The sequence below is a fragment of the Fundulus heteroclitus genome, chromosome 4, assembly GCF_011125445.2.
Source record: "Fundulus heteroclitus isolate FHET01 chromosome 4, MU-UCD_Fhet_4.1, whole genome shotgun sequence".
NCBI lineage: Eukaryota > Metazoa > Chordata > Actinopteri > Cyprinodontiformes > Fundulidae > Fundulus > Fundulus heteroclitus.
This window is the reverse complement of record NC_046364.1, coordinates 1,321,067-1,343,748: the sequence shown is the minus strand read 5'-3', so window position 1 is coordinate 1,343,748 and position 22,682 is coordinate 1,321,067. Positions and strand designations below refer to the sequence as shown.

Below are 22,682 nucleotides of genomic sequence, written 5' to 3'. Positions count from 1 at the left end.
ATTTGCTGGGAGAAGAAGAGCGGAAAAAAAACGGCAGCCACCCTGCTTTCTTTATTTCCTCGTGTTCTTCTCCTGCGGTCATTTTACACTTCAAGCGGTCTTGACCTTTCTGAAAGCGGGGCCATGTGAGAGCCGCTCTGTTGATTCCATAAGGATCCCCCCAAGCCGGTCCACTTTCCAGACTGACTGAGAGCCCACTCCAGCCGTGGGATTAGGATGACACTTGACTGACCCTTTTATGGAGCAGCTGTCCTTCAGGACATGCAGCTAAGAGGAGCCATCAGAGGGACATGCTTAGAAACAAGAATAAGAACTGAAAGCTTACCTTTGGATTTAGCTCCAAGCAAAGTTCAGCCAAAGAGAAGAAGAAGAAATAAAGCTAAACTGAGGTGGGCATGGTTAGTTTTATTTTAATTATTTTGTCAGATCCACCTGCTTTCAGAAAATTTGCAGCAGCTTTTATTTAAGCGCTCAAGTTCTTTGACCCCAAACAATTTTCTGACACAGAGAATTTAAATCCACGTCTTTTGAAACTTGCTACTGGCTTTATTGCTGAGGTTGTAACTCAGCTTTTTAATCGGAGGCTCGGGACTAATGCCGCTCCTAAAATATGAGATGCAGTCTTTCTTCATCCTGCTAAAGCTTGGAGCGCCCCCAGATTTCAATTATAATCCCCCATAATACAAACTTCCTCTCCCAGAATGTGAAATTAAATCTTAACAGGAGCCATGCTTGGCTTAAAATAAGATCTACCTTGCTGTAGACCAGGTCCCAGAACTACAACAGCAGCCATGCTGGCAGCACCAGCTGCTGGTTCTGAGACTCCACGGTGCTGGCCAGAGTGACGGAGTGTTACGCTTGGTCAGATGTTACTTTTCAGATAGATCATGGCGTGTTTCTGCAGACGGAAAGGTGTCCAATTTTCTAAAGATTAAAAAAAAGATCCCGGAGGATCTATTTCTGTTATTAGGCTAAATGCTGCAGCTAAAGTAAACCTCTATGCAGATGACGCCAGACTTTTCTGCTCTGCTCTGAGGCAGCCTGCTGACAAGCTCCAACCAGCTGCTGCAAGCATGTCTGTGTGGGTTTAAGTCGAATGCAAACTTAATACTTGCTGTGTTACCAATCGCCTCTGAGCAGCTCACCTGTCCCCGCTGAAGAAAACTCCATAGCATGATGCTGCCGCCACCATGCTTTTCTGTAGGTAGTCTTCAGGGTGATAGACGAGTTTTTCTCCACATATATTATTTCTGAATGTACTTCATGGCTTGTTTGGTCAAAAGTCAGATACTGCATTTGCCAGCGCTCCATATGACCTTCACATGCAGTTTTATAACCAAACTCTCTGTAAGCCCTTCTACATGCGGTTCTGGCAGCAGTTGATGAATGACAGTTCTTGATTCACAGCCGTTTAAAGGACTGAAGTAGCTTAAGCTGCTCCATCCTCCAGACACCTTCAACGCTTTCAGGATCACTTGCTCTGCAGACGGAGAAATATGCACACCCCCTCCAAACCTTCTTTGAGGAGCTTTATTTTGAACTACTTCTGTGTTTTTAGTCACTCTTATGGTGTCAAACTGGAGATCTTTTGATCTAATGGTTTGCCCTTCTTGTGTTTTTAAGTCATTTTTGATCCAGAAGTCTCTTTATTCAGATGTTTTACGATTGAGACGGTGCCAGAAATGATGCTGGATTTAGTGTTTCTTTCCAGCTTTTCCTACCGGAGGACTCCTACTCGCCTCTGCCTCGCAGTCGTGTTGTCCGGTTCTCCTGGGTGATTCTCATTCTGCTGAGCTCTTCACCTCTGACCTGCGCAAGATGACACCATCAAGTGTCGGATGTGCAGCCTTCACCTTTTTAGATTTTACGGGCGGGTCGGTGGGAGGACGGCCACATGCCAACAGCCATTAGACCTGATCTCAGATTTATGCCCCAAGTTTGCATAAAAAGAGATCATTAAAATGCAATTACCTAAGAAGAAAGCACGCTGGCCCCGGCCCGAACGAGTCCGGCACACGCACACGCTCACAGAGAGATACCATTAAGTGATCAAGTGAAAGCTTGTCTAATCTCATGCATCATTCCACAGGAAAGTTGTTGACGAGCGCTAATGACGGCAATTATTTAGCGCTGGAAATCAACGCGGACTGTTCGGAGCGGAGAACTCGCTGCTGCTCGGACGCATTTCGCCCGCAGACTTGACCGTTGATTAACGCGGCGTCCAGCTTCTCTGCTTATTATCTGGACATGAAAATGGCCTCATTAAAAGGAAACTCTCCATCTCACACACACACACACACACGCACACAGAGCCATGTCGGTGTCACAGTAAACTGACACTTCGTTCCAGGCCTCGCAGCAGGAAAACTGTGTCATCCATCTGGGCTGTCCTCCACGGCTGCTCGGCCCCTCATCGACCCACGTCCCGTCCAGCCTGAAATATGCTGCCTCTAATTACAATTATTAATTGGAAATAGGAAATCAATGGCTGTGAATTAAACAGGAGCGCGCTTGTTTGCATGTGGGTCATCTGTCTCCTAATAACTCAGCTGTGTTTGACATGGTTACCTACAGCCGGGGCGCTGAGGCGGAGCTGCAGCAGCAGGGTTTAATCGGTCGCTCTCATCAGCTCACACCGAGGTGAAAACGGCTCACATCTGAAAAATACGTCCCCCCCGTTGCTTCTGTTATAAAGCATTGTTTACCCATTTGTCAGGGGAGCGTGCAGCCGCCGTCTGACAGCGAGCTGATGGAAATACTTTCACTCGTGTAAGCAGCAGGGCCTCCTGTAACGTGGAGCGTAGCTGCAAATACTTGACGAGTCTCCAGCTTTTCGCCTTTCAGTTCATGAGTTTCATGAAGATGTGCAGCTTTCGTTTTTACTTTGGAGCCTCTTCTATACCCTGCCTGCAACAACAGCCACTTTAGTCTCAGTCTTTGTCCTGCTGGTTTTTCAAAAAACGACAGACAAGTTTAACAATCGGACAATTCTGGGTATAAATGTGTTGTTATATTAAGCTCCAATAAATACACCACGACTGAAGATTTATTTAGAATAAATAAAATAATCAATTAAAGCTGATCCCTAAATAAAGGTAAATTTCTTCATTAATCAATCAAATTATTTCGTAATAATTAAACAAACTACTTTAATGGTCAACCAAAAAGCAGAAATACACTAAATGAACTACTAACGAAAGAGGAAATGTAAACTATAAAATCAATGTCAAAACAACATCAGGCTAATTACCTCAGTTTGTCCGTTTTCTCTAAAGCCAACAGCGTTGAACTGCAAGGGACAGTTTGTGTAAAAAGACTAGATAGTACATTTAAAACTTAAAGTTTTCTCTGTTTTATGTGTTTGCAGTTAAAGCTGTTTTAGATTTCTATAAACAAGGTCAGAATGAATGAATGGAAACTAATCATTAATACATCTGCTGTTTACATGTTTTTTTGCTAAACGTATAAAGGTTTGTTTGATCTTTGAATTAGACTGATCATAATGCTGGTTAATATCAGGAGAGAAAGTAGCAACAACAAAAGATGAGAAGGGGTTCATAAAGAGAAGAACCCTGAAATAAATTCACATTTTTTTATAAGCAACATAATCTCACTCTGAAGAAATCAGCCTAATTTACTTACATTTAATCTAATGATGTTTCAAATAAAACCTTTGGAAGAGAAACAGGCCCACACTGAACACTGTCCATCTCCATCCTTAGTTTCACTGCAGACCCATCGGCAGAGTTTGTTACCCAGAAGCTCATTCTGAGTCTCATCTGACCAGAACTCACAGGTCCAGTAGAGCTGAACAAGCTCCAAATGATGTTTGTGATGGTAGGACAGAAACGGCCTTTTCCTGGCACACAGTCATCAGTTAACTTAATTAATGACTGTGTTGAGCAGTCCTTATATTTTTTTTAGGGCTGGGCAAGTTAACGCGTTAATTCCGCGTTAATTCATTAGACTATTAACGGCGATATTTATTTTATCGCGCATTAACGCATGTTGCTCACATGCTTTCAGTCAGTGTCAGTCAGCAGGCGCGCTGCTGTCACGGAAGCACTCTCCCGCTCCCCCTCCCCTCTCGTACATGGCTCAGCGGCGCCAGCCAATCAGCACGCAGGCTCAGCCTGGCCCGCCCACTCAGCTCTCACACAAACTTAACAAACAAACAGCTGAGAGAGACCGCAGCAGCAAAAAAACATGAACAGAGGAAGTAGCACCGTTTGGCTTTATTTTAATACCGTAAATGAAATCAAGCTGTATGTTTTGTAAAAAGCCGGTTCATTTCAGTGGAAACACAACAAATTTATCTAAGCAAGTGAAAAAACATAAAAACGTCGAGCCCCAGAAACGGAGAGAGGAGACGAAACTTCTCTCATTGCCCCGACAGACCCACAGACTGATGTCTCTGACTGAGGCGTTTCAGTCCTCCAGGGAACATCCAGGTAGATCAGTGGATGGATGGATGGATGGATGGATGGATGGATGGATGGATGGATGGATGGATGGATGGATGGATGGATGTTACTGGAGCCCACACATAACATGTAATTAAGACCTTGAAAGAACCCAGTACATATATTAAAAAGTGTTATTTAAGATAAGATAACATTAGCTAATCCTTTTTTTATCCCACGACGGGGAAATTTATAGGATTAAAGCAACAGGCAGGTGCACACAACACAGACAAAATTACATAAGGATTGAAATATATAAGAGGTGGATTAGCGAAAAAACACTGAACATAACATTATTATTATTATTATTATTATTTAATTGTAATAATAAAATAAAAACCACAAAACTCAAAAGGTCAACAGTTTCATGATACATCAAGCTTAGGGACTGGCTAATATACAGCAGGTCAAAAAAGGCCATATTTTGGCTGCAGTGCTTGCTGTTCTCTTATGAAGAAAAGATCAACTAGTGCACTAAATTCAATAGATGGGTTGAAAATATCCAGTATAAAATAAGTGCTACAAATGCTACAACACTTTTGTTCATATGGCAGCAGAACATTAAAATAAAAGTGCTCTTTACACTACTTTTGAATTCATTCTTGGAGTTTGTAAATACAATGCGATTAATCGCGATTAATCGCGATTAATCAGGGCGATTAATCGCGATTAAATATTTTAATCGTTGCCCAGCCCTAATTTTTTTACCTTTTTTTTGTTGTTGTTTAGAGGTAAGGGAGGTTAGCGTAAATCAGTAAAGCGGAAAACTTAAAGGATAACGGTGAGTTTGAAAATGGAGAAGTTGCTATATGACAGACTCCAGTCTGTCATATAGCAACTGCTAAGCTATAGCAATGAAAAGATTCTGGCACGGCCGATGCAGAGAACTTTGGAGATGTTTTCACTCTCACCTCCACGATGAACGTGGCTCCTCATCCAGCCTGTCGGCCAGTTTTTACCCTGGCTGTAGTTTGGACAAGGTTCGGCCATTTCTGGCTGAACACGCTTCCGCATTACTGGAACGACGTGTTCTCTTGTCTTTCTTATTTTGAATAGTGACTCAGAGGCGACTGAGTTGCTCATGGAAACACGTTTTAGAGTTTCTAGACACTCTAATCAACTTAAAAATGTTTACCATGGATGAAAAACTAACTCACCTTAATTAATTATGTCATTATTGATCTACCTGTGTTTTTGTACGTGCTTGTTTGAGCCAATGCATTAAGAGAAAACATGAAGGTGTATTTGTGTTTGTGATTGCATGAATGGCTGAGTTTTCTGAATATCAGTGAGATTTTTCTGCTGCAATAAAAATTATCCTACTATTGATATTTGCACAGCTTTACCAGGAGGGTCAATACCTCCACAGGGCTGTGTATTTCAGAAATTATTTCGTGTTTTTCATTTTTGTAATCATGTTTGTTTTCTGCCAACCAGGGCGCAGTTTGGGCGCAGATATTCTGGATCAGGTGATGCGCCTGTTGCACACAGGAGCAAACACTCTACACTTTGTCTTATCGGAGTAAAACTAAACCAAAATGCAGCTTTTATCACATTAATAAAGGGCAGAGCAGAGGTTTGATTCCTCTCCTGTCGGTCCCTTAAACAGAACGTCAGAACTGCAAACAGGTGCATTAAAAGAAAAAGGACGCCATATCTTCATTATACGTGAATACTGATGAAAGAAGAACACTGAACATAAAAGACGCGCAGATACGCCACATGTCTAGCTGCCTTTTAAAGCCCAGGAACAAGACGTCCGGGGAGCGTTAATGGTGCTGCTCGGACCAAACAGGAAGCTTTAAAAGGACATGTGATGAATCAATAACTGCAAGAATAAAAGATATAGTGCATGAGCAGCCTCTGAACAATGGCAAGAAAAGTGCAGCCAGAACAAAACCTCCGATGTTCAACTTAGACTATGTGCGGATTTTTAAATCAGCTTTAAAACAATGAGTCAGCAGGAACAATACCATTTTATCCACTAACGCAAATGTTGCTGAGAGCGTAGAGAAAAACATCTCAGACATTAATGTTCCTTAATGTTTCATTCAGACACTTTGGTAAGAGGATATCGGTCACTGAAATGAGGCTGGACGCTTTGTAAAGTTAAATAAAATCATAGAAACCCCTTTGACTGGTTGTATCGAATAACCAAAGCAGTCACAATGTGAGCAGCGGAGCCAGTTTCTCCTGTGGAGGTTCTGCTCTGAGCACCACCATCACCACATCGTCCACACAATCTTCTCAGCTGAGCGCCAGCAGCCTGGATCAGAGCAGAGCTGCTGCTTCTTCACATCAACGGCAGGACCAACCCTCTCCATGAACCCGCTGAACTGCAGCGATGGTACAACAGCATCTAAAGCAGAACCAGCAGACTGCGACATCAGCTTTCTGCTTCACACTGGTGAACTGCCAAACTGCTGTTAAGATAATGAACTTCACATTATGGCACAGCCTGCATGGTGGAGAGGTTGGCGGCATGGTTGCCTTGCAGCAAAGAAGGTCCTGGGTTTGAATCCCAGCCTGTGGGTGTTCTGCATGGGTTCTCTCTGGGTAGGCCGGGTTCATCCCACTGTCCAAAAATGTGACAGTCAGGTTATTCTAATTTACTCTTAGGTATGAGAATAAAACAGTCTTATCTGCTGCTTGTAATAATTCAGCTACAACAGTTTTCTGGATCCTTAAGAACGTTTAAGTCAAAGCTTCAACTGCAGAGCAGAAAGGTTGCAGGACACCTGAAGTAGTCCATAACACCCCAAGACAGAACCACCAGGGCAGAGCTTCCTTAGTGCTGGCAGCAGGTACAGACCTAGGGACAGAAAAGGCAGTAAAGAGACTAATAAAACTTTCAGATTGTCCTACAGCTTTAAAAAAAATAAAACTCTGGTCAGAGATGAGTAAAGATTTTCTGCATTTGATTACAACATTATCTATCCCTCCTGTATTACATGGTCAGCTTTCATGTCCCTGTTTATGCAGCTCTTCCATTAAAAACTCCCATAAAGCTGTGGTTTGCAGGGTGTCCCCAGCAACGCAGGACCAAGCCCAGAGAAATTAACGCCTCAGTCGGCGGCCAGCTCTGTGTTTTTCCACCACTCAGCACTATCCTCTTTCCTCTGCCTGCCTTTATTGGCAGGGAATTCCCAGCTCGCTCCTTTCCAATCCGGCCGCTCGTCCATCTTCAGCTCAGAGGGGAGCCTCGGCTCTGGACTGAGAAACCACTTTGTCATCTGATCTTAAATCTTAATCCCTGTTTCTTGGATCTTTCAGCAGAGTTTTTGTCTCAGTTTTCTCTGATTCCATCAGCCTCTAACAAACCGTAGCTGCAGACTTTCTCCGTCATCTTTTCCACACCAGGAACCTTTGGTTCCACTCTGTGTCACAGAAATCTCTGTCCTCCATGGCAGGAGGTGTTTTAGTGTCTATTTAAACCTGAATAGTTTTCTTTCTTTTTGCTCTGCAGGTTTGGAAAGTATCTCTGAAAAACTGTTGGTCTTAAGTAGTCAGCTAGTAGCTCTAGATGATATTAAAAACACACATTCTGTTTAAAGTTCCTGAAACTTTCAGGTAATTTTTAAGAAAAAAATAGAAAGGTCCCTTTAGTTCTGGACTTTCAGATTCAGAAAATGGGTTCAATGAACTGTTGAAGGAAGGTCTGCATTTGCTGCTCTGTTACATCAGAAACAGGAAACCAGGAAATTCAGCACCTCGGACAGCTCCTGGAAAAGCAATGCAAACATATTTATTGTGACTTATATCGTTCTTTTAAGTTTATCACAGTTTATAAAAACCTTTTATCCACCACTTCCTGTTTCTCTACGGTTAAATAAAACTTTATACAAAAATCTTTCTTAGCCACTCTTCAAAATGAGAAAAACAAGAGAACATCACATTAAGGCATATTTGTGTTTATCTTGTTTAGAAAATCCATCCATCGTCTTCAGTTTATCCACACACATCCCTCTCCCCAGCAACATCCCCCCAAACCAGATTTTTTATTTTTATTATTATTTTATTTATTTGTTTGACTGGGACAGTTAGCATGCAAATGCACCAGTCTGTTGTCCCTGGACAGATCTTAAAATTGTCTACCTAAAAACACAACAGGAAGGATTTTACAGTGAACAATATAATATAAAAAGAAATAAAAACGGCTATAACTCTTCAAAACTTAGAAATACTGAGTTCATGTTTGCTAGATTGTAGGTTAATAAAAATAGAATAAAACATTAAAATAAAATAAAAAATAATAAAAATAAAAAATAATTATACTATATTATATATATATATATATACACACACACAGCAGAGACACAAATGGGATATTTAGTCCCTCCAGCGGGTCCTGGGTCTTCCCAGGGTCCTAAAGGTGAGACGAAAACGGCTTCAAAACACAGCTCCTGGCTGAAACTGTCTGATATCTACGGTCAGATCATTAATTAAAGAGTTTTAACCAGCTGGAGCCATGAAACAGAGGGTAGAGTGTATCTTCTACCACTTAAATAGGCCCAAAGGACCACAGAGCCTACCTCTTACTTAATGGATATGATGAGGTTTCCTGCAGTCTCATTTGGACCTGGTCCAGTTAAATTCCCAGTATGTTTATGGTTGTGATGCTGGACAGAAAAGGCATTTCCCTGACATGGCTCCCAGATAACAAGCTGGCATGTAGACAGAGTCTGATTGTCTTTATAGAAACCTGGAGAGCCACTCGTTGCTGAAGTTCTCCAACAGTGATCTTTGAAGATGTTTCTACCTCTCTTGCTATCCCACTCACTCTTCCAAAGGCCCTGGCAACTTTATCATGCAACATAAACTCCTAGAAAAACCAGGATACTTAATAAAAGAAATCTGGTTTCCTCTGCAAGTAAAGTGTAAATGGGCCGTCAAGTAATTTGGTTAAAACATTTAGTTTTTGTCACTGTTGGGTGTTTCCCTATAAACAAAGCAGCTCAAATTAAAGCCTGGATTAAAATTTTCAGTGTGCGTTCATGTTAATGTGATAAAAGATTAAATTAATTTAAGGCACATCTTCACCAGAGGAGCCAATAAACAGCAATGGTACTGATTTTTTTTGTTTTATATTGAGCATAAAATACATTTTCTCACCTTCTAGCCGCTCATCTTGCACTTATATTCTGTTCATCTGTTTGTTTTTAAGCAGGTTCCTCTGTTTTCTTATTCAGCCTCAGCTCAGGGGCCTCTTAGGGCGGCTCTTGGATGTCTGTCCATTAAAATAAATGAAACATTAATTCACCAAGCATCTGAAACCTTTAAGCTTTTATTTCATTTTATTTCATGGTTGAAAGATTAGAGGAATACATTTAAAGCAGGTGCGGCAGCGATTTATTGGACACATCAATTCTTTTGTGCACATTACCTATAACAATTCAGAATGGTAAAATTGGAGCAATAACTTTTCTAAAAAGTTGATATTGTGGCTCAGTGAAGTAAAAAAAATGTAACATTGCTGAAAAACTGGATTTTCCTCCAGGCTCTGACTCTTCTAAAGTCTTGAGTGAGACTGAGTATTTGGATGTGCAAAGAGCTGCTTTTATTTCACTCATTCTGCTTGAACAAATCAAGTAAATGAAGAAAACGGCTGCAGAACATGTGACAGATTCATATGGAGAATTTATAATTAGGGCTTCCATGCGCATGAAAGGTCTGTCAGATTCCCGATAAATCAGTGAAACCTTCAGCTCTTGAACTTGTTTACATCCAGAAACAAACTTGTTTCCAAGCTGCTCTGAATGTGCTCAGTTCTGATCTCCTGCATGATGTATCTGGGTTAACTCCACGCATGTGGGAAATGTAGTTTTCGCATCCTGAAATTGGCACTGAACTACAGAGAGAGAAATTTCGTGTTGATTTAAACTGCACTCTTTAAATATTTTAATAATTTATTGTGTTGTTTAAACTGCAGACTGGTGACCAATTGATTGAAAATGTATTAAACGTCTACAGTCTGTTCCTGACACAGAATACCCACCAACCATGTCAGGATTTTCTCTTATTTGTAGCTTTCAGTGATACTCTTAAACTGTAAATCCAAACCTTTATGTTTTTTTAAACTGCAGAACAACATTATTCACTGTTGGTCTAATCAATGCTCTGCTCACACTTCACTGACTTCAGGAATAAAGTTCTCCGGACAGGTGAGGCTGAAGTAGAAATATTGGACCGTAAACAGAACCCCGTGTTTGGAGAGAAAGCTAAAATGAAATAAAACAGCAAAAATGAAATAATCCTTTGTTTAGTTTTTGTCACCGTCTACAGTGTCTAACGAATGGGATCTAAACATACAGCCCTGTGGTACGCCTTAGGAAGCATATCTGTGCAGGATTTACGTCATTTAAAGTTAGCACCCATGGATCTGGTTGAATAGTGTTGAAAGCAGAAGGAAAAAGCTACAAACAGAACCTGAACGGAAAAGTTTGGATTGGATTGCTCATTGGGAAGAAAAACATCTACTAATCTGAAGATTGTGAGTTCAATCACATGTTGAAGTGTCCTTGGGCTGCACACTGGAACTCAAGCTGTGTTTATATAGATGGGTGAATGAGAGCCATCATGTGAAATTGCTTTGAGTCGCTGTAAGAGTAGAAATGAGGTATATAGGTTCTGTCCTTCTTACCATTCTCCAGCAGTTTACTGATTAAATGCATGAAGGCAGCCTCCTCAGGGCTGTTCCCTTATCCGTCAGCAAACTGCATTAAGTCCACGCCAGATGCAACCTTCATAACCACTCGTATAAGTGCTGCAGAGCTATAATCATTATTAAGAGAAGCATGTGGTACGGACGTGGACGGGAACTGGAACATACATCCAGCGATGGTTCAGCAGCACTTATCAGGGAGGTAATCACTGTTAGTAATAAAGTTTTATGTGAAATAATCCTGACCACCACATTAAATAGGAATCACTGGCAGAGTTTGTTTCTGAACGCTGAGGAGACTTTCTGTAACTAGTTTAATTTCTTGAGCTATCCTCGCGTCATTTCGTCTCACTGCTGCTTCGCTGGGCTGTTAAAGTCTCCTTCCTCTTCAGAACAGAGGTCTGCGGGAAAAGCAGAACATTCTGACCCGCTTTGAGCCCGGATTTGTTGTAGCCTCCGGCAGATTTACCTGAACTCGGCTCAAACTGCTGCTCTGACTCATTCAGGAGTTCATTTCTCCTTCTGTGAACCTTTAAGTCTTTAATTGTCGGGGGTTCATGCTGCTGAGTCGATTATACCTCTTCATGCCACCTTTCCTTTTATTCCTCCTTTTAAATAAATCATTCTCTCCCACTGGGTTTTGTTTTTCTTCCAGCTTCTGAATCGCCTCTCAATTTAAACACAAGTCGGAAAATGGCGTCATAAATGATTTAGGGGTGATGGGAATTGCTTCAAACGTGAATGTGTCGCTGTGCGCTGTACACCTGAGCTTGATCAGTCAGAGGTGTAATGACCTGTAATTGCTGCTCGGTCAGCTGGGCTGCTGCTCGCTCTCATTGGCTGACGCTCTGCTCTTTGTAAAGAAAAACAATCCTTCATCAGTAGAATAAATGGGGGTCATTTTTAAAGCCCTCGGATGCTGACCACCCATCAGGGGGACGTGCTCATGATTTCAAGCTTTCTAAGCGCCTTTTATTTCCTTCAAGCTTGCAGCGAATCCATCAGGTAAAGAATTATTACATTTCTGCCATGTTTACTGAAACCAACAGGACAGCTGAAGGTAGCAGCAGCGATGGCGCTCAGTAGTCATTTCCTGTCAGACCCGTTCAGTGTCTCACATCATAGTTGAGGAGTTCAGGTCCGGACTTTAACTAGGCCATCACAGCGCTTTGATGGTTTTCTTCTTTTTTCCCCCCAGAGGTTCTTATGTAGATCTGCTGCTGTGTTTGGGATCACGGTTCTGTTGATGACCCAGATTGGACTAAGCTTGAGCTGCTGGACAGATGGACTCATATTTGAGGATACTTTGGTCTGCAGAGGAGATCCTGGTGACTGCAGGTCCTGTTAGAGTAAAACAGATCCAAATCATCACTCCTCCACCACCATGGTTCTGTCACAAAATAGTTCCTCCATCATGGTTCTGTCCATCATGGTTCTATCCACCATGGTTCTGTCACAGAATAGTTCCTCCATCATAGTTCTGTCCATCATGGTTCCTCCATCATGGTTCTCTCCATCGTGGTTCTGTCCACCATGGTCCATCATCTCTGGTCTCCTGGTCCTTCCTCCAGGGGGACTTGCAGACTTGTAAGGACCTAAAGGCTTTGTAGGGATGGGGACTTGTTAAGACTTGTTGGAACTTGAGGGGCAGCCATTACCTACTTTCCTTCCTGATGTGTCTGACTTCACATTGAACACCTCCCTGATATTGGAAACGTTTAACTTTAAGCTCAGTTATAGCGTCTGCACTAAAAAGCGTTTTTGCAGCTTAACCTGATGGGGCAAAGCTGTGTTTACTGACCAAAATAAAATATCGGTTTTTTGAGTTCACAGTCTGGGCTGATCAAGCTATGAACTGCCTGATTCCAGCTGAATTATCTGTGCATCTTCACTGCTTTCTGCCACGTTTTATTACATCCTGGAGCCCAAATACTGATGTAGTCCCATTTCTTACTGTAAACACATGGTTCTGATGAGCCCGTCTGAACTGACTGGACCAACGACCGCCTGTCTCTGGACATTTTGCTCTTTTGGACAATCACAAATCAGGGGGAATCGATAACTTGTGAGTTTATTATTGGCCCTGAGAGAGAGCCCGCTGTGGACAAACCTCCAAATATTCCTGCAGCAGTTGGCCTTTGCCAGCCCTTATTATGCTGCTCTTAATTTAGTGCAGAAAGTTCTCCTTAATGCCAGCGAGCTACTCTTGATCAAAGTCATTAGTCACTTGATTTGGACTCTTTGCTGCTGAATAATTGAGGCGGTGTGAGGATAAAGGATCTGACTGGGCTGGCTCACTAGTTAGGGGAAGTGAGCAGGACTCCGGGTTTTGGAGAGAAAGACAGAAGGAGGAGGGAAGTGGCAGACAGGAGGAAGTAAATTAGAGAAAGATTGAGAAGGAGGATAATGTTGATGTGATAAATGCTTCGTCTGCTCATTGCTCGGATCTCCACAGTCCTGATGAAACATTCAACGCTGTAATATCTGTGAAACCGCCACGCATGACTCTGGAAAACAGGATCACTTCAGCCATTTATCGTCCCGCTGGTCGCACCGACGTTTTCCTTTTAACAAATGGCCGTTCATCCAGAGCCCCTCAGTTCAGCCCATAATCATACATCAAACATGGAAGGGCCCGGCGTTCCTTTCTCAGATAAAACACAATAATATGTTTGTTCCATCCCATTAGTTTCCCATCAGGTTCTGGAATATATCCACGATTCGTCAACTTATTGTACATTTTCAGGAATAATCGGTGTGAGAAAGGAGCAGGAGCAGATTTCTCCTGAAGAACATCCCATCATCAGGCTAACACCAGATTACAGTGAGTGTTTTATGAATGAAGCAGCAGCAGTGCAGGCTGGTATCAGTCAGATCGCCTCCTCCAAGCAAGCGTTTGTTATGAAGGTGTTTTTGGATGTTTCTCCTGCTGGATTTATCTGTAAAAGTTTAAATCCTGCTTTCGTCTTCTCTGCGGGGTCAGGGTGTTACTGAGTGAAGCAGGTTTGATTTCGAGGCGTTGTGTTGTGGAAGATCTGATGCAGATCCACCAAAGCTGCCTGCTGGACGTCTGTTTTTGCTGCAGCTGTGACCAGCGATCCGTCCTGCACAGATTTGCTGCACAGCCCGGCTGGGAATGCAGCTTTAACGTTAAACACGCGTCCCAAACAGCAGACGAATCTGAAATAACCTCCTCTTCATCTGAGGAAGAGCAGGCTCCTCTTTTCTAGCCAGGATGAAGACAATCAGAGGGTTTGAGCAGACAGAGGTCACATTTAATTCTCCCAAATGATTCTGCAGTTTCCTTCAGTCTGCGACTAATTCAAACCTGAACGTCAGACTCAGACGGCGGAGGCGCTCTGAACGCCGTTCGTCTTTTTTAAACGTCTGAGTGAAATGTGGTGAGAAAGCTCAACCAGGTCCAGAGAGCTCTGGGAGCCATTTAACTCGTTTGTGAGGCTCATCCTGCTGTGATGCAACTGCTGACTGGATTTTAATCATCCTGATTATTCAGTTTGAATGGTGGCCTAGTGGTCACAGCAGCGCTCTTGCATCCTGGGAAGGCCAAAGGTTCCACCGTTTGAATCCCACAGACTGCCACTGGGTCCCTGAGCAAGACCCTCAGCCCCAGAATGCCCCCCAGAGGCCGCCCGGTGCTCCATGAGGGACGGCTTAGATGCAGAGGACACATTTCATTGGAATGAGAAATACTCAATATAAAACTCAATATAAAACAAAAAAATACAGAAAGAGGGCTTTGAATTGTAGATTTTTGGGCCATATTTTCCTAAACTGGAGGATTTTTGCATCCATCAGTTCCCCCGCATCGTTCTCTGGGTATAGAACCAGGTTCCTCTGTCCTCTTCAGGGCCGTTAACGGCGTTAGCGGCTTATGGTGTCGGAGCAGAGGCCTCCACCAGTCCTCAAACCAGCAGATCCAGGACCAGCGGTCGGCTTTGCTTCTGGTCAGGGACCAGCGGACCAGAACTTTCCCTTTACAGAGCTGCTGAGCGGCTCCATTGTTGGTTTTGTGGCTCTGGAGAAGATTTCCGACTGTGTCGCCCAGAGCGTTTATAGCAGGGGACGCTGGTGATGCTGTAACAGCCTGTCAGCGGACTAAATGTCTCCACTTCCTTGGAAGAAAGTCAGGATCGTTCTCAACCAGCCGTACTCCTGGTCTCTGCTCCAGATTGAGATCTTCAGGGTTGATACCTGGTTCACAGCCAGGATGAGAGTCCGGTCCTGTAGGTCAGGCTTGTCTGCTAAATGAAGGAGGGCTGCTGGTGAGATGGAGCAGGAGATGGACCAGGTTCCTGTAGGCCCAGTTAGTAGGACTGTTCTAGCAACAACTGATAATCCTGTTACTTCCAGCCATGTTCAGAACTGAAGGAGTCTGTTCAGTGAGACGGGAAACATCTTCAAGAAACCACAGAAGAAGTCCCCTTGCCTTCTGCTGAAGCATTTAGGGTCCTCCTGTCCTGGATGACTGCTACATAAAAATGTAGAAGAAGTAAGGATGGATCGATTCCAGCTTCATCTGCAGCATGGAGTGTTGATTTGGTTGGTCTTGGTGAAGGACCTGAGCCACGGTGACATTTGGAGCCTTCACAAGGAGCTTGGAGGAGAGGACCTCCTTTGACTGGGAGGAGAACCCGTCAGACCTGCGTGGAAATATTTCTCCTTGTGGACTCATGATGATCCTGAAGAGCTGTAAAAGATCAATCAGCAGAGAAAAAGATTTTTTTCACCGTCTGCATGCAGTTTGCTTTTAGCCTCTTTCTTCATGACATGAAAATCAGTTTGTATTCCTCAGAAATCAGCTGTAATAATTAATATTGTTAAGTTAATATTCTCTTTTTGCTGTTGGCAAAGAATGTGTGTCAGCTGTTTAAACTGAGCTCAGCTTGATTAGAAAACTGGGTGAAATAACTCAGACCTGCAGAGGACGTCTTCATGTTATCAGGAAGAAGAAACATTAGAACACCTGAATTAAATTAATTTAGCTGCTTCTTTTATTCCTTTTACTGGAACGACCAGAACAGGTTTTGTTTCCAGCTAAAAGTCTGAGTTTATCTGACATACAAATAAATAAAATTAATGAAAAATCTAAATTATATCATTTATATTTCACAGATTTCTGAATTTGTTTCTGTTCTGAAGTTCTTAAAAACCCAGAATCTGAAGCCTTTTAGCGCATTTAACGAAGGAGTCTTGGTTACTTTTACTGTGGTAATTTATACTTTATGCACTTTATGACAACCTTGGCACTTTATTAAAGCACTTCAACAAGCCCTTTATTCAGCCATGCACTTTAAGCATAGATTTGACCATCAATAAACATCTGCACAGATATTTTAATAACTGATCGGATATTTATTGAGCATTTTAATAACTTGCAGTTAGCCTTTTGTTCCAGGCCCACAGATGCTCATCATTAGGAGGTGTGCTGGCTGCTGGAGAGGAGAAAGAGTTGTTACTGGGATCAAGTGATGCGTACTGTGGGGTAAAACTTAGGCACATGTATGTAAACTCTACAGGTAAAGGTGAGTGTAGAGAATATTACTCACCTGCGTCCCCCGGGGGTCCGGCCACCAGTTAAATGTCCTGGGAGCGGCTGTGGGAACAGAGGGGGGTTTCATAATGGTGATAAAATGTAATGTTAATAAATCTATATTTGATTATGTTAAATGGTAAAATGTATATATCAATGTTAAAGCCGACTTTTGTTAGCTCACCTGTAAGGAAATAATAGTTTAGTCCTTAAACCCATGAGAGAATTTAAGGCTGTTTGTGTGTAGAGAAATCTTGTTGTGGTTGAAAAGTTTGACGTTTTGTCCACAAAGTTGTGTTGAACTGCAGTTTCCACCATTCTGTCTTCATCTCTGCTGTAACCTGCTTACAACATTTTTGCAACAACATCTCATTGAAAGGAAAGGTTTGCTCAAATGAATGAATGAATGAATGGTTGCAGCACTGTCACTTTGAAGCTAGAAGGTTGTGGGTTTAAATCCCAGCCTAAGGTCTTTCTGCATGGACTTGGCATGTCCTCACTGTGCGTGCGTTGCTTCTCTCTGGGAACTCCTCCCACAGCCTGAAACTCAACTGTTAATTGCTGTAAATGTTCCCTGGGTAAGAGGGGATTGCTGTCCTGTGATGGACTGATGACCAGTCCAGGGTGGACCCCGCCTCTCACCCTCTTGACCTTTTCATGACAAACTTAATCAAAAGAATCCCTTTAACGTCCTATTTGAATTCGATTTTTGTTTAAATAAAAAAATAAAGCAAAGATAAATTGGCGTTTGCATTTCTCAGAGATCCTCTCTGGTGGTTTTTGACTCACTCGCAGCTCCTCGGTCCTCTTTCAGGCTGTGAGAGCGACTTCTGGGGCCCCCACTGCACCAACCGCTGCCAGTGCCGCAACGGCGCCAAATGCAACCCGATAACAGGAGCCTGCGTCTGCACCGACGGCTACCAGGGCTGGCGCTGCGAGGAACACTGCGACCCCAACCTGTACGGCAAAGACTGCATGCAGGAGTGCCAGTGCCTGAACGGCGCCACCTGCCATCACCAGACCGGAGAGTGCCTCTGCGCGCCCGGATACACCGGCGCCTTGTGAGTACATCCCAGTGAAGGCAAAATAAAGACGTGGAAAGGGATTTAGTCTATTTTTTTAAATAAATAAGGGAGATGATGAGGTAAAAATAGTTTTCTACTGCTGTCTGATGTAGCTAAAATATGCTGAAAATGTTTCTTAGCTTGTTTAAGACTTTTCTCTGGGCGGATAACGTCTCCATCATTTAATTCTCATTTCCAGAACGAACCATTTTTCACTGCTGCTCTCCTGCAGATGAAGATTTTTCTATTTGTCTCCTGCAGCTGTGAGGAGCCTTGTCCTCCAGGTAAACACGGCTCCTTGTGCGAGCAGCGCTGCCCCTGCCAGAATGGAGGAACGTGCCATCATGTCACCGGAGAGTGCGCCTGCCCCCCCGGCTGGATGGTACGACCCGCCAGATATTCATGTGTGAATGTGTCTGACTTGGTTTCAACCGCTGATCAAGTTTAGATTACTTTAAACTCACACAGAAAATAATTTATTAGTTATGTTGTAATTTTAAAAATCTATGAATGTGTTCTGTAAATGTTATTTAAGCTCAGCAATTAGTTTTTATTGACTGTAAAACCTAACTTAGATGCAGAGGCTCAATCTTTGCTTACCAAGGACATAATAACAGAATGCCAGAAGGGAAAGACGTCAGCAATAACCTCAGAGCAGCCACTGCTGCTGCCCATCAACCTGGGAAGGGGTCAGAGCTCATCTCCAGACCATCTGAGTCCTTCATCCTGCAGAGAGGAAGATGATTCCAGGAGGAGAACATCTCAGCAGCTTCAGCCCAAGGTCAGAGCAGGAAGCTCAGAGAAATGAGCAGAAAGCAGGAGCTCCACCTCAGAGTCTGCAGGAAGGGTTGAAGGAGAAAGCCTCTTCTGTCCAGAACCAAGATTGCAGCAGGAAGAGCTGCTCCTGGAGGAAGAACCAGGAGACCAGAGATGATGGACCATTATGGACAGAACCATGATGGAGGAACCATGATGGAGGAACCATGATGGAAGAACCCAACCCACAAGATCAGAACAAATACTTTATTACTAACTCTAAATCTCGGTGGAGGAGGGATGCTGGTTTGGGCTTTTTTCTTCTTCTTGTTTTGCTGCCACAATCCTTGCATCCTGTAGTCGCTGAGTGGACCACGATCTCCTCTGCATGCTGCAGTATTCTGGAGTCCATCTGTCTAACAGCTGGAACCGGGTCCATTCTGGGTCATCAACAGAACCGTGATCCAAACACAGCAGCAGATCTACGACAGAATGGCTGAAAACAAAAAGAATCAAGGTGTTAAAATGGCCTAGTCAAAGTCCAGCAGATTCTACATGCTGCTGGATCAGGGGAGCATAACAGTTGGTGCCATTTGGTGAAATGTCCTTTGGTGCTGATCATTGTGGGTTGGACCTACTAGAATTTAACATTTCAACCAGTTCTGATCATTTTTCCCTTTAAATGTAGATTAAAGCTGGACTGGGGTGGACAGTGGGGCTGTTGGTATGTCTGCCCGTGTCTGATCTGTCTCAACCCTCCCATCAGGGTCCGGTGTGCGCCCAGCCGTGCCCGTTCGGATGGTTCGGCATCAACTGCTCCGAGGAGTGCACATGTCGCAACGGCGGGCTGTGTGACCACATCAGCGGTCAGTGTCAGTGCACGGCCGGCTACATCGGAGAAAGGTGAGATGAATCTGGGTTTCATGCACACATCGTCACGTTCGCGGGGTGTTTTGGCTTTTCTCATCATGTTTTTACCATTTTCTTGTTGTTTTCTTAGGGGTATTGCTGTATTTGACGCATATATGTGTTCATTTGTGCCATTTAAGGTCTTGTGTTTAGTTTCTTGGTTTATTCTTGTCTTCTGTTCTTTAATGCTGTTGGATTTAGTCTCAGTTCAGTTCAGACACTTTTCTTTGGGTGGAGGTGTCTAAGTTCAGCTTCGTCCAACCCTTCCTCACTGGTTCTCATTGTTCCCCGCTGGGTTCTTCTGCTCGGTACCATGCTTGGTACCTCCCCATGTGACTGCCTGGTTCTCCGTCCAGGCTCACTGTTCTGTTCTCCTCCGACTTTGCTGCAGGTTTTTGCTTTTTGTTTTCATGAAAATTGGACAAAAAGGTTCTGCGTGTATTCAGCGGCTGTAACAGGTAGAGCTTTCTATACATGCATGGTCGGATATCAGGAACCGGAACCACCTTCTTCACCTCTCGCCGCGTCCTAACCTTCCTGTAACCCTTCCACCCGCCGGTCTCCTGCTTCCTCTGACCTCCCTGGACGTTATTCTCAATCGAGCCAAATTACCTCCATCCATTCAGGCTCCAGACAGGTGAATTAGCCTACATGGAATAATCCCCAGATTGACTTCTCCTCCTCTCGGTCCACGTTCTAATGGAATTAGCCGAGATAAGAGTCCCGAGGAAGTCGGCATGATTTAAACGTGACGGCGAACAGAAGTCCTCGGCGAGCCAGTTTAATTGAGTGATTTGTCTATTTCTTAATGGTTTCAGCTGGTGGACGTGTGAAGAATGCAGCAGGCAGGACTCGGCTCCAGGACTCCACTCCTTCTCTTTACCACCAGAACAGATACTCTGTGAGCTTTTAACCTTGAGCAACGCTCGGGGTCTCGGTTTAACGCCGAGCCTGTTGACCTCCTGAGATGCAGCAGCTGGCGTCGCTCAGAGAAAAATGGAGTGGGGATGATATCGCTCTGGTTTTAGTGCCGAACTGGAGCCTCATTAATCTGTCTCCCAATAATAAATGACTGTTTGAAGGAGAACTCTTTGCATTTTAAACCGGCTCTTAATATTTGTTGTTAGATCCATTCAACTATTCAGGATGTTACTTTTTATTTTATGATAACAGAAGGAATTCATATTATTGGTATTTGTGATTTTTTTTTTTTAGCTGAAATTAGTAAATTAATGTTTCAAATGAAGAGAAACTGCAATGAACATTCAGTCTTAAATTTAAATATTTCAATTAAAAATATTTTTGAATCCTAAAAGACAATTAAATGTTGTAACTCATACTATCTTAACGGGTCGTTGTAGATGCAGGAAGGTTCTCCTGTAGAGGTCCGTACTGCAGCAGTTCTGGAGAACCTCTGACTGTTGAACAGTCTGATGAAGAGGAGGCTCAGATGTTCTTCACTTGATGAAGAATCCTTCTCCAGAGGTTCTAGAGGAGTCCCCAGAACAGAACCAGCCTTTTGTATCCACTTGTTGAGCTTTTTAAAGTCTCTGGTGCTGCTGCCCCAACAGATGATGGCAGAGGAGCTCATGCTCTCCATAGACTGAGAGAAGATCTGCAGAACTTTACTGCAGCCTCTGAAGGACCGGAGTTTCCTCAGGAGGTCCAGTCTGCTCTGTCAGCTTCTCCTCTTCTTCTGCCACAGTGGAAATAGTGTTGAACCTGTTCCTGTTTCTCCTGAAACCTGCAATCGTCTCCCATGTTTTATTCACATTCAGCATGAGAGGATTGTTGCCACACGATGACACATAGTCCACCAGCTGCCTGGACCTTCTGGTCCATCTCTGAGATGCTGAACATCAAGGTTAGCCTCCAAACTGGAGGATTCATCAGCAGTAAGAAAAAAGGAGCAAAAAACACAAGATCAGCTGCTGTCTGACGTTTCTTTGCACCATTTAACAAATATTTGCTCCTTTTATGGGCAGCAGAACTTAGACAGGAGTGACGGGTCAACCACTGCGCTGATGAGTTTCTGCATGAGCTGACAACAAGGTGCCAGAATTAAACGGTACAGCTCTCCAGCTTTAAACTAACAGGTGGTCCGGATGTTCTGACGGTTCTGTTGCTGCAAAGGAAGACGAATTACAGCTGATCCCCTTGCAGGATCATGTTGAAGCGTGTTCATCAGCCGACCTGGAGGAAAACAGAAGGATTCCTCCCGTTTGGCTGCAGGACTCAGAGTCCTGCAGGAAGTCCTCGTCTTGTTTCTGTTGAATTACAACATTAACTGATTATCCCCCATCATGTTCCCCTGGCAGGTGTTTCCATTATTTTCAGGACCTCGTTAATATGGCTGAGCCCCGGCTAATAAACACCATAAAAGGTTTTCCCGGCACGGCAGCCTGCAGAATGCTGCTGCTGCAGGATTTACGCCGCGCGACAACACTTCCAATAAAAGCCTTCATAAAGGAGGATTTACTGCTCGACCCTTCTTGTCGACTGCATTCATTTAATAACGCTGTATCTAATAAAGCTCCCAATGAGTGCATCTGCAAGTCAGATGTTTTACCGACAGCGCCGCGCTCCGATCGGCTGCACAGGGCCGGGATCTGCAGCTGACACAGAAACGTCCGGCCGCTTTCATCGCCGCGGTCCAACATGTTCACACCAAATTAAATCAGCAATAATCTTAACAATAAACCACCACCGTCATTTTCGGTTTAGTTCACATTGTTTTAAATGATTGTGCCCTAAAATAAAACTTTCAATAAGATTAGCTCTTTTTATGTAAAAATTTTTGCTTTCATTTTCTTTCTTTTTTTTTTGGACTTCAATATTTTATGTAGTTTTATTTTTTTTATTTTTTTATTTTTTTGTACTTCAATATTTTATGTATTTTTTTTTATTTATTTCAAAATTTGGGCTTTTTTATTTCCTTATTTTTGTCAACAATTTATGTATATTTCAGGTTTTTGTTGTCACATTACGTTTTAATTTATGTTGTTACTTCATTTGTATAGGGGTATATATATATATATATATATATATATATATATATATATATATATAATATATATATATATATATATATATAATATTATGTGTATATATATATACATATATATATACATATGTATGTATATAATATAGTCTGATATTTATATATATAATATGTATGTATATATATATATCTATATATATATATATATATATTATATATATATATCTAATATGTATGTATATATATATACACATACATATTATATATATATATATAT

The 22,682-nt window shown here is 42.8% G+C and overlaps 1 protein-coding gene across 4 annotated transcripts in view; it reads left to right on the top strand.

Annotated features, from left to right (window-relative positions):
- Positions 1-22,682, top strand: part of LOC105938790 (multiple epidermal growth factor-like domains protein 11) — a 142,722-nt gene that overhangs the window by 76,705 nt on the left and 43,335 nt on the right. For all 4 annotated transcript variants that reach the window (XM_036135830.1, XM_036135833.1, XM_036135832.1 and 1 more), the window contains exons 6-8: positions 17,490-17,736; positions 18,001-18,121; positions 19,262-19,398. In XM_036135830.1, the coding sequence (XP_035991723.1) occupies positions 17,490-17,736; positions 18,001-18,121; positions 19,262-19,398 (505 nt within the window). The remainder of the gene's footprint in view (positions 1-17,489; positions 17,737-18,000; positions 18,122-19,261; positions 19,399-22,682) is intronic.